Raw genomic sequence first — 26,941 nt, 5'->3', positions numbered from 1 at the left:
AACTATATGGCAAGAGGAGTTTGTTTTCTGACCTGGTCTGTTCTGCGTGACTCTTATATTTAGATGGGTTTCTCTTTCTGTAGATTTGGGGAAATTTCTTCCAAGATCCTATTAAAAATATTTTCTATGTCATTTGCATGAAATTGTCCTCCTTCTCTCAAGTCTATAATAATACACTTTGCCTTTCATGGAGTCCCAGGTTTCTTATATATTCCGTCCATTCATTAAAAATGATTATTGATGTTTGGCTGATCTGATGCCTTTATACCCTGATATTTGGCTGATCTGATGTCTTTATACCCTGATATTCTATCTTCCACAGGAACCATATTATTGATGGTTTCCAATAAACTTTTTTATTTGCCCTATTGTGCCTTTCACTTCTGTCCTCACTTCATTTGGGGTTTACTTGTTGCTTTTTATTAACGTCTATTTTTATATCATTTAGGCATTTGTTTGTATTCTCCTGAAAAATAGTATACTTTTCTTTGAATAGTTTTTAACTGTGTTTTATAATTGTCCTTTTGAAGTCTGCATGTGGAATTTCATCTAAATCTTTGTGATCAGAGGTCACTAGTAAGGGGTTGGTAATTTTTGGAGGAGACAAACTGTCATGTTTCTTCGTGTTATTTGTGCCTTTGAACTTGGATCTGCAAACCTAGGGTCTATTGGTTACGTTTCTGTTGCTGTGAAATAATGTGATAACCAAACCAACTTATAAAGAAATAGTTTGCTTGGACTAACAGTTCCAGAGGGATAAGGGTCCATCGTGGCAATGAGGCATGGCAGCAAGCAATAGTGTGGTGGCAGAAACAGGAAGCTGAGGGCTCACATTTTTGAACCAAAAGAATAAAGAAAAAAAAAGCAAAAAAAATTAAAAAAAGAATAAAGCAAAAATAAAAGAAAGAAAAAAGAAGGAAAGAAAGAAAGAAAACTGAAAGAAACAAAACTGAAAGAAAGCCAAGGTTTTAAGTTCTTGAAGCCCATTCCCTGTGACATAATTCCTCCAGCAAGGCCACACTTCCCAAACTTGCCCAAACAGTGCTATCCAAAGGGTCAAGTGTTCAAATGTCAGGGATTACAGGGACAGCTCATTCAAACCACCCCATGGTGTTGGCTTGTTGGTAAAGATTTGTTGGTTTTGTTTTTTTTTTTTTTGTTTGTTTGTTTGTTTTTAGATTTTTTTTTTTCCGAGACAGGGTTTCTCTGTAGTTTTGGAGCCTGTCCTGGAACTAGCTCTTGTAGACCAGGCTGGTCTCGAACTCACAGAGATCCACCTGCCTCTGCCTCCCGAGTGCTGGGATTAAAGGTTCTTTAACTGAAGTTGCCTCTCTTGCTTCAGTGAATGTTCTTTCAGTCGTCAGGAGATGAGTTTGTCTGGTAGACCAATGTTATAATTCACTCTAATAACATAGTTGCAAGTTACTATAAAAGAGATACCAGTTAGTTTAGGGAGAAAAGGGACCCTCAAAATGCAAAGGAAAAGAAAAGGAGGTAAGCAGTCATGGTAAGACTGTCACGTGATGAGTATTAGGTTGTTAGTTGGGGAGTAAAGGGTCATACGTGGGCATGAGGATAATTGAAACAAAGGAACAAATGCGGTCAAAATGTGGGAGTTGTGGTTAGTGGAAGACTAAATAGAGGTGGTAAAGACATGAACCTCCAAATAATGAACCAAGTAAGTCGCTGGGCTTTGGGTGATGTGATAATAAAAAAAAAATGAATACAGGGAAACAGAAATGAAGAAAAAGGAAAATAGAAAATGAAAGATAAAACAGTAAAAGGCATGAACAGTAGGGGACAGTGTTGGCCTGCTCCAAGGCCCTTCTATACTATAGAGATAAATACATATAGGGCAAGGAGGAGAGCAGGCTGGGGAACTAAGACAATGGAATCAGAGGCAGCAAAAGAGCAGCTGTAGTGGGGAGGAAGCACCGAATGAAAACATAAGAAAATGACATCACTGGCTTGAATGTTGATTTCCTCTCCTTGGCTGACGAACTACTTTCTCTTCCAGGTCTTGGTCTAGGTCCTGTTCCACGTTCATTTTACATAGTCCTGTTCTTGCCATGAGGGCTACCGTCTCCCATTGGATATGGCATGTTTAAAACTGTGCTAACTGGGCTGTAGGGAGCTAGCAAACTCCACATGGCTGTTCTTGCTGCCTTCCCAAAAGGTCCGGAGAAGTACTTTGCCCAAAGCGGACAGAGCTTGTGCTTAGCCCCCGGAGATTTGACTTTCTCGGTCAGAACACTGATGGGGAGCCTGAGAGCAGCTTCTCATGGAATCCATCCTAGAGCCAATTTTAGAAACGTCCCGATTTGAGTCTTTCACGGCAGCCTTCCAGGGGGAAGGCACCTGTTTGGCAACTGCAGCTGCTTTAGCTCAACATTCAGCAGGAATTCTGGGCAGATGGCGAACGCGCTATGTGTGCTGACAGGAGGCGAGGACTGTAGGTCTGTTGATCTGATTGATACAGAGTTGTAGATGGAGTGAACTTCAAATATCCCTGCTCTCATGAATTCCTAATCGGAATCACTTATTCATTGGAGGTTGCATATGGCCTGAAAATAAAAATGCCTATTTTCACTAATTACTAAATGGAATCTCTTCATTCAGAATTGTTTCTACTCTGCAATTGTAACAGAACTGTGAGAAAAAATAGGCAGCTGAGGGGACCCACAAAATCAACAGTGGGAGACGATGTTAAAATTATGGAGGCTATGTCAATTTATTTTCTCAAAGTAATACTGGCGTGTGGGAGTAAATCTGGAGTTACTGAAGGCAACATAGAAAGTTAGGGAATAAGAAATTCCTCAATGAACTACTCAGGTGCTGTTGGGGGAAGTAGAGGGTAAAAAAGAAGGAGGGGGGAGGAGAGCCAGTGCCCCACAGCTGGCTGTCACAGCAGTGGTAATAAAATCATCAATACCTGTGGTGACCCTGGGACACTGGGGACCAGGACTCTGAAACAGCTGGCATTCAGCATGTTGGGGGAACCTGAGAGAAGACTGAACTTGAAACTAGGAAACTTAAAGTTTCTCAGGTGCTGCACAGTGCTCAACTGGCTCAGTGTTTGCACACGCGCGCATGTGTGCATGGGTGTGCCCTGTGTATTGTTTTTTTAGGGTCAAGGTAATGTTGCCATTTCACTACCCTTTGAGGTGATGTGGGAACTACAGATGTGGAGATATAGGCGCCTCCTCACCATGCTCCTTAACTACCTGGCTGAGGACACTCAGGAGAGATCTCAGGCTCTAGAGCTGACCACATTTACCACAAGGAGAAGACTAAGAAAACACACTGCAGTCTCGTTCTAGGGAACATGAAGGACAGGTGGCTGACCCAGGCATGCCACACAAACCACAGAGACCCGTGTACTTTCTGCCCTTCTCCATCACAGTTTCATCTGGCTGGTGGCTGAGGACAAGGCCCAGCTGCAGGGTGCAGGGCAGGGTGGCAAATGATTGTATGCAAAGCCCAAAGGCACAGCCAGCAGTGTGCAGGCTAAGGAGGCTGAAACAGGAAGCAGAGCCCATGAAGCAAGCTTCAGCAGGTCCCAGCACATATGATGACCATCTTCTATGATTCAGGAAGTGCCAGAGAAGCCTGACAGACAAACACAAGGTTGTCACTTACCTCTGGAGGTACAGGTGACATCAAGTTTACACCAAGAGGTGGGCAGCCAGGGAATCCAAGGGAGGTCAGCAAGAGGCTTTCAGGGCCAGATCCACTGAAGTGACAAACTTGACACAATCCTAAGTCTTTCTCCACACTCCCAGAGCTCCTTTCTCTAGGCCTGCATCTGTTATGGCTGGCCAGTGCACACTCACGGAGTCTCTTCCTTCAAGGGAAAAATGAAGGTTCAGCCCTCTGCCATCAACCGCACACAAGGGAGATCCACTAGGTCTCCTCCTTGCCTTGAGCAGAGGTTCCTCTAAGCAGTCATTCAGCCCCAGTTAGGAAAGTCACGTAGGAAGTAGGAGAGGCTGTACCAGAGATTTTCTTAAACACTTCATGCGTGCCAGAAGAATGTCACATTTTGTCCCTGCCAGGCCATGGTGATCAATGGACAAGTACAGAAGTCCCAGCTAGCTCAGGGCTAGATGTAATTTATGTCCATCTGATGCCTGCCTGAGTCTGTGATGGCTCTCTTGGGCCTAAAGATCCAATGCGACTATCCCTGTGTACATGCCTAGAAGCTTCAAAAAGTCCCCAGAGCAGGAGAATCCCTACATGGGGGGAAAGAACAGGAATAAGCCTCCAGCTGCACTGTACCAGACATAGCAGCTGGAATCGCAACAGATTCAGCAGGAGGCACTGCCCAGCTTCATTGTGGAAACCAAGGCTTGGATGACCTGCATTGCCGGGGTGTGGGGGGAGGCCTTCAAGGGGCTAGGCTCATCTCCCTGAGGGTCCAAACCTCCCACGACACTGTTGAAGAACTGCAAGGCGACACTTTCTTCAGTGGATGAAGAGCAGAGAAAGGGAGAATTCCCAGTGGCTGTGAGATGAGTGACTGGGGGGTGGGGAGGGATGGGGATGGGGGGCAGTCAGGACAGGGGGCCTATGGAAGAGGGTGAGCTGAAGAGCATGCTCAGTAGTAACATTGATGCAACTTCTTTCAGCCTTCAGCTCTGTGGAGATGAGACAGCAAACAATGAGGCCTTGATTGAGTAACCCAGAAGGCTGAAAAGGTGTTTCCAAGAAATCAGTGGGGAAGCTGCAGTTTCAATTTGCAAGGACAAAGGAGCAAAAGTGAACACCTGGGTCCTGGACCGCTCCAGTATATGCGGGAACAAGACCTTGTCAAGGCAAGAGAGGGGTAGAGAGAGGGAGCGCCACAGTGAATAATATGGGGAAGGACAACCTGAGGGATCAGAAAAAAGGTCAAGGCACCCTGCCAAGTGCTCTATTGGGTGTGTGGCAGCAGCTGTGCCAGGCACCCCATCCACACTCCAGATGTTATCAGTGAGGCTCCTGTTTGCAGCTCTGCTCGACAGTCTTCTAAAATGAACTGGCTTTTATCAACTATCCTGACAGATGCCCTGAAGAATCATCCTTTCACACACTATATACTTGTGAGTTCAGTTATAGTCTGGTCCACATGTGTGATGCATGGGAGGATAAATCACAATTTCCCTTCTCACCATGAATGGTGCCTATGGTAGGGAAGGATGGGCATCTTTCCAGCTAGGAGTCAGAAAGTACAGAAGAAGGTGGTAGTTGCCTAGGCCCCAGGTGGTCGTGGTGATGAGGAGGGACTTCAGAGCTGGGGAAGACTGTGAGATTACTGGATATGCCGGTCCAGGGCATGAGGCTTTGAGTCAACAGTTTAGGATAGGAAGGTAGACTCCCTTGGAGTAGTGATATGTAGGAAAGGAAGGAAGAGGAGCAGGGCATTGCCCTTTCTGACACGTAAAGTTAAGTAGTGTTCTGAAATAAGGGACGAGGCTTTAATGCCAGAGGGTGTCCTACCCTACTGAGTTAATGGCAGAAAGGCCAACAGCTGTGAGGTGCACTGAGCTGAAAATGAAAGGACAGGACACATAAGCAGAGGCAGGAACAAGCCCCTAGGTTCCACTGAACTGGAGGAAGCTGCCTCATGTTTGCAAGGGAAATGTGATGGGGGTAAGACGGAGGCACTGTGGAGGTGGCGCAGTGTGACCCGGCCTGTCCTCCAGGAGAATCACTCATGACTAAATGTCTTCAGTGTAGAGCAAATGAGGCAAGGAGATTAGAGTACAGAGAGCAGGCACGAAGCCAGGCAGAGATGGGCACTGAGCCCTTCCTGAGCACACTCCATAGTGTAAGGTGGGAAGAACACAGGCTCTCTCTGCATTTCAAGGAATGCCTCCACAGACTTCCTGAGGGACTAGATGTGAATGGCAGGAGGAGCAAGTCTGAGCCCACGGTCTTCTCTCAACTATCTCACTTCCTCTCTCCCCCGGAGATTACGGACTAGTGGTCAGTATGGCCAAATATAGGGAGTTCTGCAAAGGAGAATGGGGGCTACAGACAGAGAGGTGATCAGATATTGTGAACAGCGCATGTTGGATCCAGATGACCCATGCGAGCTGAGTAAGAACTTGAAAGAGTAACTCTGGGATTGGGGTGAGGACCGTCCTTGCTAGGTTTATTAATGATGTGATGAGATAGCATGACCCAGGGAAGAAAACCGGTGTACTTCTCCACAGTGGCCCCTCACTGGAGAATGTCAGGACAGGAACGCTAACAGGGCCCAACCAGAGGCAGGAAGAGATGCAGAGGCCATGGAAGTGTTCTGCTCACTGGCTTGCTCTCCAAGGCTTTCACAGCCTGCTTTTGCACAGATCCAGATCAGGGGTGGCATCACCCACCACGGACTGGGCCCTCACACAGCAATTGCACATTAAGAGAATGACCTACAGGCTTACCTTCATTCTGATCTCATGGAGATATTTCTCCATTGAAATTCCCTCTTCTCCCTTAACAATTGGTTGCGTCTTGTTGATACACAACTAGCCAGCATAAATGGTCTGTGCAGCAGATATACAGGTAGCTTCCGGAGCTACAATTAGCCTGAGCTAAGCTGGGGTTGCATGTGGCTGTACATGGAGAAGGACAGTAGATAAGTAATAGAATCCAAGCATGACCATATGAAGGAGAAGGAACAATAGATACTTAGGAGCTGGAGAACAAGGAAAGTGAAGAGTAAGAACAAGGAAAGTGAAGAGTGCCCTCTGAGCCACAAGAAGGAAACTGTCATGAAAACCACACTGACCACAAACACAGAATGACAAAGGCAGTTGAAAAGGGGGCAGAAAACCAGCCATTGCCTCCAGCAATGCAGAAGTCTCTGGCAACATTCATCAGAGCAGCTTCCATGGCAGGATCGGATGACAAGCCTGGTCTGGAGAGGTTTCAGAGATAATGGAAGAAGCATGGACCAGATGAGTCTGTAAGCGTTTTCAGTGCTGTATTGCTGTAGTTGAGAAAAGAGAAAATGGTCAGAGTGGAGTAATGAGAAGGCCAGGAGAAGGCTGCCATCGGGCAATTTGGAGGGAGGGAAATGGTTGGCACAGGGGTGGTAGAAAGAAACTGGTAGCACTAGGCAGAGGTCACGAATCGAGCATAAATCAAGGGTTGTTCAATAGCAGGATCTGGAAAGGGTAGAGGTCTCTCAGGCATTCAAGGCCCAATTAACTCAGCTGCCTGTGGTCAGCCGGCAGCCTGTGTGTGGTGCCAGGCTCTGTTGAACATCACGTAACTGCCAAGCACACTTTAGGTACCCAACTGTTGTCTACTGCTCTAAATAACCCACACTATGAATGATATCAAAATGCCCATTTCTCAAGTGAGAGAGCTGCTCACAGGGGGAGGGAGAGAACTGGCAAGAGAGAAAACAGAGGGGAAAAGGGACTGGAGGCCTGAGTCCAGCATTCTGACTGGGTCTTTTTGTAAGCATAGTCTCAAACTTTCAGCAAAAACCAAAAAGGAGCATTCTCAAGCTGGCAGTCACTTGCAGTGGTAGGGACACCCTAGTTTATAAGCCTCGTTGCTTTCAGTAATGTCATAGAAGCCACAGCCTCTAGGCCTGGCACCATCCCCACTTTCCTAGAGAGCACAGCAACAGCAGAGTGTTGGAACTGCTGGGCACCTGAGGCTGAGGAGCCAAGTGACCTTTGTTCCTTGCGTCAACCACTCCCTACCTCTGACAGCTTGCCACTCAGACAGACACCACAGCACATCACCCAGAACTGTCCTCCACTGACATTTGACCCATAGGCCCTGGATTCAACTAACCCTGCTGGCCTACACATGAATCTCCCCCTTAGGGATTTGAATGTGTAAATGGCCATCATGGTGGGGCCGTGTCCCCTTCACTTTGTCACCTTCCAACTTCATATCAAACTGTGTCAAGGAGTGACCCCACCTGACATGACCCAGGAATTATCCCCATGGTAGAAACAGACCGTATCTCTGGGAAAATTCTGGCATCAAATAGAGGTTGGATAGCTGCGTTTAAGGAATGCAGGCCCTGGACAGAAACAACCAGTGTGCCTCTTTGAGCTGGTGAGGGTGTGATTAGAAGATACTAAAAACAAAAGAGAAGTGTCCATCAACATCAGATCCCCCGGGTTGAAAGAAGGTGTGTATATAAGAGAGATAGAGTGTGTGTGTGTGTGTGTGTGTGTGTGTGTGTGTGTGTGTGTGTGTGTGTGTGTCTGCATGCACGTGCGTTGTAGTTCCAGATCATCCTTTCCAAAGCACAGAACCACCATCTGTGTGAACTGGCGAATATCCTGGCTATGGAAATGAGAGTGAGGGTCTATGTGCAACCCCCTCCTCAGAAGAATGGACATTCCATGCCTTTTTACTCTGCTTTTCCCTTAGCAGTTATGACTGAACATGTCTCTCACTGTTCTCAGAGAAGGGCACTTGTAAGATGCTGCAGGGCCTGTCATAGCCTCTGGCCAAATGTTTCCTCAGGTGGCAAGAACTGTACCAGACTGTATTATGCTGGGCACTGGAGAGCAGCTTCCTTGTCCGATGATGGGCGCTTCAGATTCATAATGGTGCGAGAGCGTGCTAGCCTCGGACCAAGGTTTCTACTCCACAGAGGACATGGGGACATTCTTGAAATGGATTCCCACGTGTTCCTTCAGTCGACATGTCCCAGCCACGAGCAATGTTGGCTTAGTTGTGAACACATTGGGAATAACACCCCAGCAGACCTTCAGCAACTTAGAGCAGCGATTCTAAACCCTTGGACACCAAACACTTAGAGGTCTTATATTGCATATTTTGTAAATCAGATTTTTACATTACAACTCATAACATCGCAATTACACATACGAAGGAGCAAGGCATATGGTATTGAGATTCCGGACACCACACCATGGGGAACAATATTACGGGCCAGAGCATAAAGAAGGTTGAGAATCCTCACCTCAGACTGAGCTTTCTCACTGCGCTGTGAAGTAAAGCTGGCCCCTTTTCCTCACATCAGTCAAAGGCAGATCGGTACTTCTGCAGAACCAGTCAGAGGAAGTGTGAACTATTAGAACAAAGAGAACTGGCTACAGCATCCAAACCCCAGGTCCCCCTTTGATATTGTCTGCAGTAAGATTCTGGCTGGATGACACAGACCTTCCTAAATGTGTACTCCACCTCAGACCTGGATAGACATTGTGCAAGGCAGCAGTTTTCCACAGGAGGCATTTGCCTCCACACTGGGCTGCACTGGCCTTTAACCTAGATCAAGGAAGGCCTGAGCGGAATTGTCTTTGTAGCCCATGGGTGTTAGAGAAATTCACGACCATGGTAGAAATGTTTATGAGCTCCAAAAAAAATGGAGTTTGGAAAGACGTCCCTATTCCCACAAGCATGTGTTGTCTAGGCTGACATTTGAGCTAAGAGTTTCAAGACATAGACAGGAAGGTGATGACGATGCTAATTTAAAAAGCGGCCACACAAACACAGGCACTCTCCTTCCCTATGAGGTCACGACCATTTAAAGCCTCTACACATTTTCTGTAGTTGGGTGGGAGCCCTTCCTTAGTGTCAGCCCATGCTATTAGCATTGTTGACCTCCCTGATGGAGATTCCTCCACTTGTGTCTGGGACAGTCCCAAAGACTGACACAGACCCCTAAGTGTGTTATGTCTGTGCTAACTATCCAACAAATCATCTGAGAGATACATGAGAGAGCCTGGCTCAGTCTCTAATGGAGACAAAGAGGCTCACCGTGTTAGCTCTTCCTCAGGAGGATCAACCCCAGAGGCTGCCTCCCTCAACCCCCGCGCCTATCCCAAAGGACATGGTGTGTAAGGTAGCATTCCTCAGAGTGTTTGAATGGGAACCTCTGAATAAACTCTGTCAAAGCCATAATGTCCCCTATGAGGAAGGGTGTGCCCACAGTTTCCTCATTATACATTGTCTGTCACAATTTCATAAGAGCCACAGTTGTTACTTGAAGTATCACAGCCACCTTAGCATGACTTCAGAAAATGTCCATGTGAACGATTAGGGAGAAGCAATATGCAAGAGCCTCTATCATCAGAGAGGGGCGCTATGTGGCTCAACACTTTGCCATTTCAATTTCAGGAGTTGAGATGGATACACATGGGGGTTATCTCCCCCACTCACACCACAACTCTCTCTCTCTGTCCCTGTCTCTCTCTCTCTCTCTCTCTCTCTCTCTCTCTCTCTCTCTCTCTCTCTCTCTCTCTCTCTCTCTCTCTCAGACACACACACACACACTCACACACACACACAAACACACACACACAAACACACACAGTCATCAAGCAAATGCTCCCCATACACGCATAAAGTGACACACACAGTGTCCCACAGGTAAAGCACATGCTTCTTTTCTCATATGGACCCTATGAATAGGCTGCTGAAAATAGCTGAGGTGGATGGACGGCAGATATCAGAGCTGACCCAGCTGTCCTCACCTGAGGCTGTTCCAGCACTGATTTCGCCACCTGAGCTTGGGAAATTATGGATTCCCTTCTCAGACTCTGCAGGTGAAAAAGAACTATGTGCCTCTGGGGACGGTTCTGGGAGGGCAGAGATAAGCCAAATGATAATCAGAAGATTCTCTGGCCCTCAGCAGAGACAGGCTCATCTGCACAGAGGTCACGCCTGGAGCCTACCTGAGCATTGCCAGCTGCTGACTACTGTCTCTGGCCCACAGAAAGGGACTCATTCCATCCTCCTTTACCCATCATGAGGCTAAGATATGAGCAAGCTGGCACACAGTCCAGCCTGGCAGGGCACCCCTTTCCTCCAAACTCTTTCCTTTTTTTGCTCTGTGACAACACCTGCTTCCTCACAGGCATTCCCCCACATTTGGGCTGCAGCCCATCTGTCTGTTATCCATTACCAACCTCTGGCCTCTCACTGTGGGCCCTGAGGCACTGAGTAAGCCAGGGAGCCAGCTGCTTGTGGAGGAACTGCTTTGCTTTTGCACTGGACATGGCTGCCCTTGGCTTCCTGCCCTGCACCCTGTCTCCCTGCTCACATTTGACTATATGCTCTCTCTAACTTGGCTTTCCTCTGTCTCTCGATCCCACAAGAGATCTTCTCCACAGGTCTATGGCTGGCTAGTGCTCTCAGGCATGCTGGGCCCCGAAGTGAGAGAAGCAAGCTGACTTCCACATAAAACTCATACCCTAAATTGTCGTCCATGACAACCGTGGACATATAAACTGCTCCCTAAAAACACACATGTTCCCATAGCGACAGAGAGCCACTTCCCACAATTGAGGGTACTGGAAAGTACAGAATCATCAGAACGTATTTCCTTATGTGTGTCTGTGTGTGTCCCGACGTGGTGGTGGTTGTGAATCTCATGTGCTGGGTCACATACATTCAGGGATGCTGAGCACATTGGCCATCAAATTATGAGTTGCCATATATACGCACCGTAGAAACATACCACATGCTCTAGGTGCCCGCAAACAAATCTAAAATTCACAGGTGCCTTTGAGACGCAGATTGCGAGCATACACATTCAGTCTCTGTTACACAGGGACAGGAAGGACCACAGAGCCATGCAGGGCCCTCCAAGGGACTTGAAGGATTTATTGCACCTCCAGCTACTACCCTCCTCACAAGTATCTGAGGAAATCACACTGCAGTATTTGTCAATAACACACACAGAGAGACACCACAACGCACACGCACATGAAATCACACAGACAGCTGAAAAGAAGTTTGTTGAGAGTAACAAATGATTGCATTTGGAAGAAGAGAGAGAGCAAAAATGGGAATCTAAGCCTGGGCTGTTTCCTTTTGCTTCGGCCTGGAACACACAGTGGAGAGGCACAAGGGCTCACAGGTGTGACCTGGCCCCTCCAGGACACTGACTGTCACTCTGCTGATGTCGTGTTTCCATATCCGTGTCTGTATTCTTCCTGCTCCTGCTCTCTCTTTTGCTTATCTCTCCTGCCTCCCACTCCTTGTCTCCCTTCTGCTCTCTTTTTCTTTCCTCTCACCTCTGCCTACCCCTCTCTGAGTGGCAGGGAATGTGAGCGGAACGATAGTGGTGCTCTTCCTCAGGAGCAGATACTCTGAGATGGTAGCACATATAACTGGCTTGGAACACCAGGACACCAAAGACCCCACTTCCTAGTGCCCAAACTATACAGCTCCAGGGGTCAGAGGCATGGCCAGGGTCTCACTTCCTTGCATGACCAGTTTGAGACTGGCCTGCATAATGAAAGTATGTTGGAAAACAAGCTTCAGGATTCCAGCACAGAACGAGGCAGAGGATTATGCAGTCAGTCTCAAGGAGTATGCTGTACGTGCTATGGTAAGGAAGAGGAGAGCAATAGGCAAGGTAGGAGTCATTGATCTAGGTAGAGAGGAAGTGGACAGGACACTGTGCACCCCATCCATTCTTGCCCACTAGAGAGAGAGTTCCGCGCGTACTGTGGGCATACAGTGTGTGAGCTCTGCGGCACAGGGCACTTGTGCACTGGGAGAGTGAGCACTTTTCACACGGTGTGGTCCTCAGGAAGAGGTTGGCTGGTCAAGGGCAGGTGGTTACTCAGGCACACACATGCCCCAGAAAACAGTAGCAGCCCACTCTCCTGACACCTGGATATCTAACTTGATGGATTTGATTCACACCCACTACTCTCAACCTCTCTTCCTGATCTGGTTCACTGCTGATGGCCCCATCACCAATTAAGAACCACAAGGACCATCCTGGGGAAACCTACACTGAGGGGATCTGGCTCATGGACTCCACTGTGAAAGGGAGGACACCGAGGGTGTGATGGTGTATCACGTGGTTGGGAAACAGCCAGACTGGGAAGTCTTTCTACAGCCTACATGATAGTGTGCAGGAGAAGCTCAGAGTGTCTCGAACACTTCTTCACGTAGGCCTCCGTGAGATTCCATTACCTTCAAGATGAATCAATGCTAATGCCTGCTACACAGAACTGTTAGCAATTTTCTTAAACAACAAATTGAAATGGACCAACGTGTTAAGGAAGTAGGCTCTGTCATAACAAGCATTAGGGAAGTCATTGCATTTCAAGGATTGTCCTTTCTCCTGAGCTCCCAGGCAATGAAGACAGGACATAGTCCTGCTTTTGCTCCCACTGTGTACATCGTATTCCTTGGTTGTCTTCTTGCCTCTGTAGGTAAGCATATTAATTACTCAAAGAAGCTCAAAGCACAGAGACAAATCACGGTCTTGCATTTTGGATCATTTGAAATTTAAGGAAGAGCAGAGCCTATCCAGCTCAATTCTGAGAAGACAGTCAATCATCTGGGAGAGGGGTTCCTGTACATGCCTTCAGGAGCTCTTGTGTCCTGAGAGGCAGTTTACATCCCAAGTAATAAAAGTGACTTGCTTGACCACCTTGTAACAAGCATAATGGAGACAATGGGCACGCAGATAGTATCTTTGTATGAATTCTTCTTTACATACATACAATAAAGCTTTATTTATGCTTCAATAACTCGCTTAGTCTAAAAACTGAGAGGAATTTGAGCTGACAAAACAATTTAACTTTTGTGAGCATCTTCTAATATGTCCATTTCCCATCATGCATTAGAACAGAAACATATAAGCACCAGGAGACTACACATATGCCCATACACATGTATAAATATAGCTTTTAAACAAAAGCACAGACCTAAGGTACATAACAGAAGAATGGCCAACTGTATTTCTTGTATAAATGTGGTATCTACATCATCCAGCTTTTTCTTATGAAAATTGTCCAACCCTGGCAGCCATATCTGTGGAGATCTCATCATCACTCCTCCCTTTGTGACATCACAAGGCAGAGGCGGAGCATTCTTGAGGCCCAGTGGGCATTGGTATCCCACCTACTTGTCAAGGTCTCCTGCTCCACCCCAGTGAATATGTGATCTTCAGAGGCTGGGACAAGATTCTGGGATCCGTGGAATATCAAGTGAGTTTTAAGCTGTCTTTTAGTCTCTAGAACTGAGTTTAAAGTCCTTGCCCATCCCTTCATCCCCACACGCCATTCAAAATATTTACTCTCAGGTCTGTTAGTCTAGGAACTGAGAAGAATTTGAGCCGACGAAACAATTTAACTTTTCTTAGCATTTTCTAATATGCCGATTTCCTGTCATGCGTTAGAACAGAAACATATAAACACAAGGAGACTACACACATGCCCACACTCACGTATAAAGATAGATTTTAAACGAAAGCACAGATGAATTAACTCTAGTTTTGATGGTTACCCCACTCTCTAAGACAGACTGTTTCACAGCAACACTGGGTATTGCCATTGATCTTGGTTGCCCCCCTTAACTAGATGGTTAAGCTCCTGTTCCTGAATACACCACACATTTGGTTCGCAGGATACAGAGCAATCAATCTTGAATTGGAAAGGATTCTCTCCCTGCTGGGTAGCTCACACAGAAGCAGGAGGCGCTGTGCAGGTTGCTTGGGAGGCTGCAGTGGGAGTAAGAAGGCATCAGCAGTCTGCCCCAGCACTGCAGCCTGCCTCCAACTAGGTGACCTGCCAGGCCGAGGTTCCGACTGGTGCAACAGTGCTTACATCCTTTATGGGAGGAACTGACTGCACTCTTGACTGGGTTCTAGGCCTGCTCCACAGGAGGAAATCAGGCCTGGGACTGGGTGGAAACTAGGTCAAGAACTGTAGGCCAGGAGAGTTTAGGCCTTACGGGAGAACCTATTTATGTTTTCAAACCACGGCCTTATAGCCCTGTCCACTATGAATACACACGCATGCATCCCCAGGTTTGTGCTGCCCTCCACACTGTTGCAATGGTACTGCTTGATGTGTGGGCTCATCACTCTTCAAAGTGTTGACAATAAGAGACTGTGGGTGCTCAGTCACACCCAGAGGGGACCCCTACAGAAACCGTGCACTCCACACCACATGACTAAGCCCCAAGGCTCAGGGCACATCCTAGAGGAGGGCCCACAAAGCAGATTGAGCCCAAGCATAGGCAGGAGGGCTTTGAAGGGTTGTCCCCTGGATAGAACTTGGCCTTTGTCCACCTACATGGAACCAGCACAAGATCAACCAGTTAAGAATTCCAGCATGGAGGGGAGGGGCTCCATCCCTAGGCCAGCAGCTATTGGCAGTTGATTGCTGCTGGGGGAAGGGAGAGTTGGTTTTCTTTGGAATGTGGCCTTTGGAAGCTGTCAGTGACCCAGTGGATGACCCCAAGCCTCTGAGCATATGGCCAGCACGAACTGCACTCAATGGAAAAATAAATGAACGAATGATTAAATAAGCAAATGAGCATTAAGTCAATCAAGCGCTCATGAAACTGAGGTGGAGATGGGATGGCGTGGGTTTCCTTGCAGCCAAAGTTGCTCCTGGCTCATAAGCACTGTCACAGGGTAAGGCGCTCTGGGTTCTCAAATGATCAACCTGTGGAGGTCAGCATTTAATTGAACTCTCAAATACTAGAGTGTTATGGACACTACAACTCCAACAGTAGTTGGTACACAGAAATGAATTGAAGCCCACTGCTCACTCTTTTATTTGCAAGTGCACAAATATGAAGACACATGTTCATTCTCTATCCTGACTCTTGCTTTCAAGTTTACATTCCAGTGGGAATGAGGGGGGATCAGATACATGGGTAAACAGCCATCAGGCCCTTCCACTTTGACCCCTAAATTTGAAGTAACTGTATGAATTCTACAGTCTCTTTACATGGTTTTTTCTCTCTGTAGACATGATATCAGGAGCCCAGAGGAAGGTAGTGACATTCAGTAGGGGATTTCAGAGGCCCTTCCAGGCTGCGTGCTAGCTTTCAGGTATTGAGAATGTGTCTGTGTACCTTGGCTATTGCTTCTTCATTTGACTTTTCCTTTTCTGAAAATGTGGCTGGCTACCGCAGGGGAGGTCAGCATTAACTCGAGGCGGTCACCAGTGTGAGTGCCCAGGCTGAAATTTACTGTAACAACTGGCTCTAAGCTATTGCATCAGACGTTGTCTGTGGGATGAATAGTACTCAACCTTCAAACTTAGTGTTTCAATCTGCAAACCTACGTAGGTATCATTAGTAAAGATAAGGCCATCCAGCATTAGTGCATGCCCCAAAGTGCACGTGACTGGCTTCTTAATTGACAGCATGGAGGGCACACAATGACAGAGAAACCAAAGCAGGGAAGTGCACTGTGAAACACACACCGATCTCAGGGAGAAGCACCTTCCAGTTCCTGAGCACTAAGGATGACTGCTAAAACACAGGGTCTGTCTCTCTAGGGATGTTGGAGGAATCACAGTCCTGCCAACACTTTTCTAGTAAACACCCACTCCTACTACAGTGACAGAACACGGATCCAGTGTTTTCTTCCACTAACTCCACTTGCGAGCCATCCTTAGAACACTAGGGAGAAATGGACACAGCAGCACAGTGGATTTGGAAGCATGTCTATAGCTGAGGCAAAAGTACTTATTAGATTGTCTAGTGTATACCCATCACACTGTCTTCATATATAATCGCCATCATGATGCACACACACACACACACACACACACACACACACACACGTTCCTGTGTTCTTTGAAAGGATGTTATATCAAATAACAATGTTAGACTTTCTATGATTGCTGTCCCATTACCTTATGGCTTTATGCTGACCTCTCTGAATGTCTGTCCATCCTATTTGTAGACTGAGCTGGCCAAACTCTCTTCCAATTGATCGAAGTGACTAACCTGTGCTCATTAAAACTCTCAGATAACCCATGAACCCTGTCATGAGAAAACCGTCAAAACTTGGAGAATGCTTCTTTAGTGGTTGTTGTGGCTTTTGTTGTTTGGAGGGGGCGATGGGAGGAGAGTGTTCAAGAAGCCCAAACTGGCCTTGAAGTTACTATGCAGCCAAAATCCTGATCTTCCTGCCTTAGCTTCCCTGGAGCTGGGATTATAGGCGTTTGCCACCACCCCGTGTTTACAACATGCAAGGCAAGGTCTCTAGCAAGGGGGCTACATCCTGAGCTCCTCTCTGAGGAGCTAATCTCTTCTAACAGAGGACATGGGTCTTGAATGGGGTTTGGAGGTGCAGGTATGAGTTCATGTGGCATCTCTACATCTAAACTGCAGTATATTATCATCATGGCATTAACTCACAGGGCTCAATCTTGGGGGTTACAGCCCCACTCCTGCCAACCTTCCCCCACTTTCACTTACAACATTTTCATGAAGGCAGAGTGTGGTGACCTAACCAAATCTCTCTGTGTGCCCCTCTCTTTGTTCTGCATCCTGCCTCCACTTCTCCCAACTGGTCAAGGTCTCCTGTGACTCCCCAAGAACCTCAGACCTGTAGAGCACTGGGTCAATAATGAGTAGATTTGTGGACTTTTCCAGTGAGATTCAAGCTGCCTTTTTCGTCCCAATAATGGAGTTCAAAGTCCTCACCCAGGGATCCAGCATAGGACAAACTAGGCCCTCTGAAGTTGTGTGACAGTTGTGTGCCTGGGGCAGACTGTGGGGTCACTGCCAGTGGAACTAGGATTTATTCCTAGTGTTTGAGTTGGCTTTTTTGAGCCCATTGTCTTTGGAAGGATACCTTGCTTAGTCTAGATATATTGGGGGAGGGGCTTGCTCTTGCTTCAAAGCTTTGTGCTAGACTTTGTTGTCTCCCCATGTGAAGCCTTACCCTCTCTAGGTGGATGGGGGGAGGGCAATGGGAAGAAAGCAGAGGGAGCAGGACAAGGGGGAAGGACTGGGAGCGGGGATTGATATGTAAAATGAGAAAAGATAGGTTTTTTTTATTAAATAAATAATTTTTAAAAATTCCTTGCCCATCCCCTCATCCCCACACCCCACTCAAAATATTTACTCTGAATTCAGGGACAAGCAAAGTTCCCCAGTGATCCTGCTGAGATTTATCACAGTCCTGATACTCTGAAGGTTCAGAAGGAAGTAATCAACTCTGAGTCCTTAGAGCTGATTGTGCTTTCCAGAGAAATGTAAAGCATTCACTGGGGAAGGCAGAACCATACCACATGGCAGTAGAAGGCACGCGGGCCCTACTAAGCCCCTTTGTTTCTATTTGCTCACCTACTGAAAACAGGCTGGCTAAGGCAGCACAGTAAAGACACACTTTAGAGTAGACAGGAGAAGAAGTGGGCTTCCAGAAGCGTCCAGGGTCAACCAAGGGCTCAAGAGACACGGTGTCCTTAACTCCTCTCATCCCCCACGTGTCCATCTAGACCAAGATTCTATGCGATTTCCTTCAGCCCACACAACAGCTCATCTCTCTCCCAACAAAGGAACGCATGTGGTGTGGCTCTCACAGACAGAGCAAGCACGGGAATAGGCACGGACCTCCACATCCCCTGAAAACCTTCCCTGGGACAACCGGGGGCTAGACAGAGGACTGGACTGGGTGCTGTTGGGTCACTCCTGCTTATCGTCTTGACTATACTATGGTTCAGAGCGTATGTTTAAAATGTCCTTATCTGTTTATTCCCAGAGGAAAGGACTTGATGTGTGTACTTGGCTCCTCAGCAGGGCCCAGGAGGCGAGGATGATGATGAAGGAAAGATGAAACAGGATTTGAAAAAAGTTAATGATTGTTGAAGCTGATGACTCTTGAGCTTAATGGGTACATGGAGTGCACTGATTACATTGTAGCACACTTTCTGCTTTCATGTGCTTCAAAGTTTCCATAATAAAGTTTCAAAAAAAATTAAAAACAGTCAAATGCTTGGACTAGTGAGGAGCAAGGTGGGGACTCATGTTTAAAAATATCCTGAGGACAGGTCTCTAGGCTTTCTTCCAAGCACAGATGCTAGCAGATAAAGGAAGCCACCCTCAGCAACTCAGAAGCCACCAAGAGGGAAGGAAAGAATGTCTCCCTAATCTTTAATTGAGAGCTTTTTATTTTAATCGCGCCACTGTTTGCAATTGCCTTTGAAGAACAAACAAATTATATATAGCATAATATACATCTCAGGGTAAGGTGATTGGCTGTGCTGTACTTTAACACACACATACACATTCACACAGACACAAAAACATAAAGTCACACACACACTGCAGAGTTTGGGATAGGTCCCAAAGGCAGCCTCCTTTTCAGATGAAGACATTTTATATTTTTTATTATTCCACAAATATGATCACCTTGAATTTCAATTGTTGACCATCATCAAGTTTTACCTGTTTGAGCCATAGACATAACAGAATGTGACTGTCGCTTTACACATTGTGCAGCTTTTGTACGGGACATTCACATCACTTGAATACAGAGAGCAATTCTTTTTAGTAAGTGAGCTTCCTGTGTCTCTTTGGGATCCCTTTCCATTCTACTGAGCCATGGCTGTGTTTGTTTTTTGTTGTTGTTTTGTTAACTCTGGATTTGAAACTGACTTGGAATTTAGTTCCCTCTTGGACCCATCTAGGATCTACCCCTCAGGCCTTAGGTGACTCCCACATCAATGAGGAGGGATGAAGGGTCCACACAGGGACACGGCCGGTGGTCCATCCCTCCCAACCTAGCAAGCAGCAGACTTTCAGCAGAAAGCCCTTGCTGTGAGTCGTTTCTGGGGATGTTTGGTTGGCATAGACACGTCATCTTGGAAAGAGGTTGTATAAATATTTCCCCAGCAGCCCTGGTTGCAGGATGGAAGGTGGTTCGATATGCTGTCCTCCCTGTCTTCTGAGAGAGCCCCCCTCTCCTGACTTCTGTGTTCCGAGAAGGCTGACTGGAGAGTAAATCATTGTATCTAGGGAGAAGGAGGGGGGATCTCAGAGGGAAGCCAGAATCTTGGAAAAGCCTGAGCTGTAGTATGAGTCCCCAAAGGTGTGGATTCCAGTTGATAATGCTGTCCCCACAGTCCTAGTCAGGACAGGCAGAGGCTGCAATCTCCCCTTTGGGATACTGGCTGAAGGGTGTTGAGATAAGTGCAGAACAGGCCCAGGCTGGGAGACTGAACTGGGTTAGGTTTCAACAGGGAAGGTATTTTACAGATTCTGAAACAATGTAGCAAATAGCTAGACAGACATTTTCTTGATTCCAGTGCTTCCTTTATCAGCATACATCTAAGATACTTGTTGCACCACTGTATGTGGAAATACAATGAAGGCAGATAGATAAAATATTTCTGGGATCAGCTCTGCGGGAAAGCTGTCTGGATCTAACCAGGCAGAGCACCCTGTTCAGGGGGTTCTTTACACATTCACCCGCTGCAGTGTTTTCAAGTGTGCTGACGCCAGGCACTGTGTATCTACTGGTTTAACCTGAACACCGAATACTAGGATTGCAAATGGTAAGGATGACAGGAAGAACGGCTACGCTGCCACTCTGTGAAAACACGTTAGGATCATTCTGTCTTTGACCAATGAACTGAGGCTCAAAGTGTTTATGATTTTTCCCTGTAGAAGCAGCAAGTTGCTGGGCTGAGGTCTATTTCAGCCTGAATCATGTGCTTATTTTTTTTCCTCTCCTCCACTCTCAGGAATAATAACCTCTCCACTTTACTCTTGAGATCTGAATCTTAAAGATTCCGGAAGGAATACTGTAGAATTTGCCATCTTGGTAAATCCTTAACCCCACCTTGGTTAGTTTTTTATTGTTGTTGTTTTAGTTTTTTTCTTTTTTTTTTTTCTTTTTTTTTTTTCCTGTAGAGATTGCCATAGCCAGGTCCAAGATCTTTCTCTAAAATCTGCGGCTGTTGTTACCTCTGGTAGAATCCCTTTCAGGAAGGGGTTTTTCTGCCTAGGGGGACAGCGGTGCCATTCATCACTGCTGGAGGCCTGAATCCGGGGCTGGGGGCCCTTACGTGGAGATGGGAGGGGCCAGGGGGCGGCCCCCTTGTGACCAGCCCTGAGGAGAGGTCAGACAGAAGACTGGCAGAGAAGCGCCTGGACAGCAGCAGCAGCAGCTGACTTTCTACATCAAGCGCCTTGGGGCCCCAGGTAACAACCCAAACCTTTTTACAAATCGGCGGGCTGGGGAAGCTACTGAGGTTGGGGGAGGGAGCAGGCATTTTGGGGGTCGCGCACTGTGGATGGGGGTGGTCATGCGTGAAGGGAGTCTGAATTCTAGGGGAAACCCTAGGAAATGAGAGGACAGGAGCAAGAAATGGGGTGTGAGGGCACAGGAACGAAAGAGCAAGAGAGGGCGCTAGAGTGTGGCATACAGCAAGTGCGCTTAGGAGTAGAGGCTGAAGCATAGGTAAGAAAGGAGCCAGGGGACACTTTCTTCTACTGAGTCAGTTTTTCAAAAGATAACCTCCTTTCAGCCATATTTAACATATATTGTTGACTCAAGGGTTTTAAAGATGCAAGGAAAGAACATAGGGAAAGGTGCACCAAAGCGAGGCTGCACAGAGCGCCGAAAAAGACAGAGGGTTATGCCTTTTATAAAGAGTTGCCATCCTTTCCACCCTAAAGCTCAGGCCAGTCCCCCTTCCCCCTCCCCGGTACCCGCAGTTCTGGCGGCCTTTGGAGCAGGTAGCCGCGGGCTCAGCACGCCACGGGAGTCCGGGTGCAGGGGCGGAGCCGCGGCCGCCCGCGGGGCTCGCGGCAGGGGGAGGGGCTGAGGCTAAAGGCGCCGCAGCCATGACGCCTGGCTGGCCGTCCACACGAGTTCCTGTCTCCCTCCACCCACAATCAGAGCTCATTTCCAGACGCGTTTCTTCCCAGGCTTGGGATTGAGCCGATGGCCCACGTTCGAGAGGCGTCCCGGTCCTCCCGCTCCGTCGCCAGTTGGAGTTCGGGAGCAGGTCGAGGAGCCTGTTTGGAGCAGGAGGCAGAGAAAGCAGCGAGAATGGAGCAGACGATGCGGGGTACACAGGGAGCCCAGGAGATGCAGCCGGAGCCGTGGCCGGAGCCCAAGCCCTTGTCGGAGAACTTAACAAGGAGGGGCAGTGGCAGCGAGGAGAAGGTGCTCCCTTCCAGCAGCCAGGCTGCTTGTCACTCCAGCTCGGTTTGCCCGCGCCGCAAGCCCCGCCCTCGGTCCCAGCCCAGGTCCCGCTCCCGGGGAGGGCGTGGGCTCAAGGCCCCACCCCCGCCTCCCGCCAAACCTCCGCCTCCCCCGCCAGCGCCGCCACCTCCACCCCCGCCCCCGTCGCGGCCGGTGGCCTGGCGCAAATCCAGGCGTACGTCCAGGCCCAGACCTAGACCCCAAACACGCAAAACCTGCTCTAATGGCCAAGGCTGTTCTGGGGATCCAGAGGGCTCAGAGAACAGGTTGCTGGAGGTGGGGTCTGATAAGGGTCCCACAGGCTGCCCACATATAGAAAGCTTAAAAGTAGCTAAAAACTGGCGGAAGAACCTGCGAATGATCTATCAGCGTTTCATTTGGAGCGGGACACCGGAGACTAGAAAACGTAAGGCAAAGTCCTGCATATGTCGTGTGTGTAATACTCATAAGAACAGACTTCACTCCTGTCTCTCCTGTGTGTATTTTGGATGCTTTACTGAGAAGCATATCCATATCCACGCAGAGACAAAGCAACACAATTTAGCAGTCGACCTCTATCATGGCGTTATATATTGCTTTATGTGTAAGGATTATGTATATGACAGTGACATAGAGCAGATTGCCAAAGAAACAAAGGAGAAAATTCTGGGACTGCTAACTTCCACCGCGGTAGATGTTTCCTCTCAACAGAGTGTGACCTCGGAGGCTGAAGAAAATCAATCACCCTGTGAGTCGAAAGATCAGGAGACCACAGTGGTAAAACCCAAGAAAAAGAGGAGGAAAAAGACAGAATATTATTCCGTAGGCCTCAGAGGGTTAATTAATCTTGGGAACACTTGCTTTATGAATTGTATTGTCCAGGCGCTTACCCATACTCCACTACTGAAAGATTTCTTCCTTTCTGACAAGCACAAGTGTACAATGACAAGCCCCAGCTTATGCTTGGTGTGTGAAATGTGCTCGCTTTTTCAAGCGATGTACTCGGGGAGCCAGAGTCCTCATATTCCGTATAAACTGCTGCACCTGATCTGGATTCACGCTGAACATCTAGCTGGGTACAGACAGCAGGATGCCCATGAGTTTCTTATTGCAATGTTAGACGTGCTGCATAGACACAGCAAAGATGATAGCGTCGAGCAGGAAGGTAACGCCAACTGCTGTAATTGCATCATAGATCAAATCTTTACAGGTGGCTTGCAGTCAGATTTAACATGTCAAGTTTGTCATGGTGTCTCTACAACTATCGACCCATGTTGGGACATCAGTTTGGATTTGCCTGGCTCTTATACCTCAGAGAGGGCTAGTAGCACAGCGAGTAGGAATGGCCCCAAACCAGGAGTTCCCTCTCTTACAGATTGCCTACAGTGGTTTACAAGGCAAGAGGACCTGGGAAGCAGTGCCAAAATCAAATGTAGTCACTGCCAAAGCTACCAGGAATCTACCAAACAGCTTACAATGAAGAAATTACCGATCGTGGCCTGTTTTCATCTGAAACGATTTGAACATTTAGGCAAACAGAGACGCAAGATTAATACTTTTATCTCATTTCCTTTGGAGCTGGACATGACACCCTTTCTGGCTTCTACTAAAGAAAGCATAATGAAAGGCCAGCCATTAGCAGAGTCTGTGCCCAGTGAGAATAAGTATTCTTTGTTTGCAGTGATTAACCACCATGGAACTCTGGAAAGTGGCCATTATACCAGCTTCATACGTCAGCAGAAAGACGAGTGGTTTAGCTGTAATGATGCCGTTGTCACCAAGGCCACAATGGAAGAGTTACTCTATAGTGAAGGGTATTTACTGTTCTATCAGAGGCAGGATATAGAGAAAGAATGATCTCATCCAGAATGCTTTTCAGAAAAACTAAGAGCAAGAATCCTGCAGCGATAGACAAGCCTACCTGGAATGGACAATTGGAATGCTTTCACAACAGCAAGCACCTCTAAAAGAAACACACAAATCTACCTGGAGTAGACAGTGACCATAACACCTATATGACAAGTAACACTTTGGCGTAAAGGAACTATTTTACCCTGTTCCATAGGTCTATGGAAAGAAACCGTTGAGCAGTGACCATTTCGCCTTAAGAACTGGGAGGAGGGGAGGAAAGGTTGAAAGGGGTCACAAAGCAGATTAAATGAAGTCTCGAGGTGGAGGGAGGTGCAGATAATCTGAAATTTTTATGTGCTTCTTGTTTCTTCAAAGATAATGTGTTAAGTGTGGGGGTGTCTTTTAGAAAAGGGGTTTTTAATTGATTGTAGTTCTAGTTATGAATGCACAAATAGTCTGAAAAACCAAATATTTTAAAGAAAAACTTTAAAGCTTTAAAAGAGAAACGTTAAAAACACTTTTGAGAGTTTTAAGAGAACATTTTAAATGTCAAAATATAAGTTAAGTATTTTAGAAGAAATATTTTTAAATGTTTTTAATTTAAAATGATTCCAAATTGTTAGTATGTGAAAATAGAGTATTTAGAAATTCTTACAATTTAAGATGAAATATGAAAATTTATAAGGTAGTTATTGAAACACTATAATTTAAAAATAGTAAAAAAACTTTTTAAAAACTCAATGTTTAAAGTGAAAAATGCATAGATTCTAAAAATGTAAAGCATAAAATATATGCATTGGACAACGAAAATTTACAGAAGCATGCCTATAATAGTTTCAAAATGTCAAAATATAGAATGAAATGAAATTTCAAGTTCAAAACAGATAAAGTGATTTAAAAGAAGAAAGTTTAGAACAATTCAGGGAAACAGAAATTTGGTTTTAAAGATTTCAAAAACTAAACATTTCAAATATTAAAAGAGAACCTTATATAAATTCAACTACAGAGATTTAATTATAGAAACAAATTTTAAGTTTAAAAAGAATATTCGCAAACAAATTGACAACTGAAAGACATGTAAATAAGAATTACTTGAAAGTTGAAATTTTTATTTTGTACTTGAGAATATTGAAATATAGATGGATATAAAATATATAAATGAAAGAGAGTAATGATAAGACAAAAATGGTTTGTGAACATATGTATTTTTTTAGTTTTTTGTGAATGCAGAATTAACTATATTGGAAAAAGTGATGACATCAAGATTTTTCCCATTTAGAAGTAATTATTCATATATATCCTTAGCTTCTGAAAGGAAGCTTTTAGTAATTTTCTGGCTTAGAGAAATTAGATCATAACTGTGAAGTTCTGGCTTTTGATGTTTCAGCCCCATGCTCTGACTGAGAAAGTGGCAGAGACCCGTGTCTGAGAAACACCTACCCTCTCTGCTTCCAGTCTTTTGCCTCATGGGGAAACACGATCCTTAATTTCTACAGCAGAACTGTGGCTTTGTGTTTGAGCAGCCCTGCTAACTCCTTCCTCGTCACACCCACCCCATCCCCATTCCTGATTTCCTGAGTCCCTCACTTGCCTAGCCTCACCTAGATCGATATAATCCCAGCCTGCAAGGATCCTTTCTTATACACCTGGGGACGTCATTCCTTCGAGACCAACTCACAGATGACTTCTCTGGAGCCTTCCCTGGATCCCCTATGCAGGCATAGATTAGATAATCGCCCCCGTCTCTCCTATTGTGCCTCCAAACTACTTTGTCTACACCTCGATGAATAGTACTTCAACTGTGATTCTACTGTAGCCTTGTGATTGTCTGCCTCTCTGCACCAGGTCCTGCGAGCAGAGGGACAAGCCTTATTCGCTTTTGTGTTAATAAATACTTGTTGAATGCAAAAGTGAGTTTCATTATTTTCTCTGTTCCCCCTGTTATGGATGTGTTTTCATGTGTTGACTCATTCACCGACCTCTCACTAAGAGCCCAGTGCTGTAAATACAATATGATGAAGGTTCTAGCTTCCCCCCAGAGACAGTATATGAAATGCTCCTAAGTTTTGGGAAGTAGCTTAACTAGGTTATACCCACTAGGGGACTAGTCAGAAGTGTGGAAGGAAAGCCAGGAATAATAGAGGGGAAAGCACACAGCCGTGGAAGACTGGATGGACAGTGGGGACCAGCAGCTGCAGGAGAAGCTGAGCTCTCTGGTATGTATATGACAACGGCCCCATCGCAGTTTCCCTCAGGTTCCCAGGGTGTGTGTAATTATGCTATACTTAAGTCCCCAATGAGGCAGTGTGCCTCACCACTCCCCTGCAGTTTTGTATATCACCCTCTGTGTCGTAACTGGGTAGCAGAAAAGTGAGGTCTGGTGGCTGTAGTTTGTCCAGTTAGTACTTTGTTTCTTCCACTATTCTTTGTGGTCTAGAGGAGGGGATGAATCGCTTTGCCCTGTCTCTCCCTGTGCATAGCCCACCCATCACTCCACATAGGCCTTGTTAGCTTGCAGTCTTCCCAGACCCTTCACACAGGAGCAAAGCTGTTTGGTTCCTAGTAGTTGGGAAGCAAAGTGAAAAGCAGCAGGCGTCGGGAGCCCAATATCTCCTTTAAGGATATGCCCCAGTGGTATAATGTCCTACACCTCACCTCCTAAAGGTTTCACAACTTCCCAGCAACTACAGACTAGTGGCCAATGACTTTAACATGCTTGTACTTGGCGGGGGGAAAGGGGGACGGTTAACCTCCAAACCACAGCAACCTGTTAGCAGTTACTATCTTAAGGTAATGTGGCAACTAGCAAGAATCCTAATGACGTTTCCAGCTTGCAGATACTTTGGCCTGTGTCTTAGGCTGCTTGTTCTGTTGTAATAAGATACCTAAGCCTGAGCAATTTTAAAAACCAGAACTTTGCTCTCACGGTTCTAGAAGTTGAAAAAATCCAAGAACAAGGTGTCATTAGGGTTGGTGTCTGGGTGAGGGCTCTGCTTTTTATCGTGATGGCATCTTGGTAACTTTTTCCAAAGACAAGAACGTGCTGTTCTCAATTGGTGGACAGGGCAGGAAAGCCAATGAGGACCGAGCAGAGCCCCAGCCAGGCTTTTTGTAAGAGCACTAATTCACAGGGGATAGCTGAACATTTTGACTTATTCTCCAAAGGACCCTTTTCCTTAATACTGTTGAATTGATGATTAATTTTCAATG

The 26,941-nt window shown here is 46.5% G+C and overlaps 1 protein-coding gene across 1 annotated transcript; it reads left to right on the top strand.

Moving 5' to 3' along the window:
* Positions 1 to 20,841: 20,841 nt before the first annotated feature.
* On the top strand, positions 20,842 to 24,259 carry Usp51 (ubiquitin specific peptidase 51). Its single transcript, XM_041646141.1, has 2 exons — positions 20,842 to 20,892; positions 21,622 to 24,259. The coding sequence occupies exon 2, from the start codon at positions 21,638 to 21,640 to the stop codon at positions 23,735 to 23,737; it is 2,100 nt and encodes a 699-aa protein (XP_041502075.1). The 5' UTR covers positions 20,842 to 20,892; positions 21,622 to 21,637; the 3' UTR covers positions 23,738 to 24,259.
* Positions 24,260 to 26,941: the final 2,682 nt, after the last annotated feature.

Source organism: Microtus oregoni, unplaced genomic scaffold (assembly GCF_018167655.1).
Source record: "Microtus oregoni isolate MIOR12 unplaced genomic scaffold, Mior012 000121F_000, whole genome shotgun sequence".
NCBI lineage: Eukaryota > Metazoa > Chordata > Mammalia > Rodentia > Cricetidae > Microtus > Microtus oregoni.
Note: the sequence above shows the minus strand (reverse complement) of the source record. Positions and strands in the feature narration are given on the sequence as shown.

Bases quoted from the DNA above. Each gene is read 5' to 3' on its own strand.
- Usp51 (XM_041646141.1), top strand. From the start codon at position 21,638: ATGGCCCACGTTCGAGAGGCGTCCCGGTCCTCCCGCTCCGTCGCCAGT.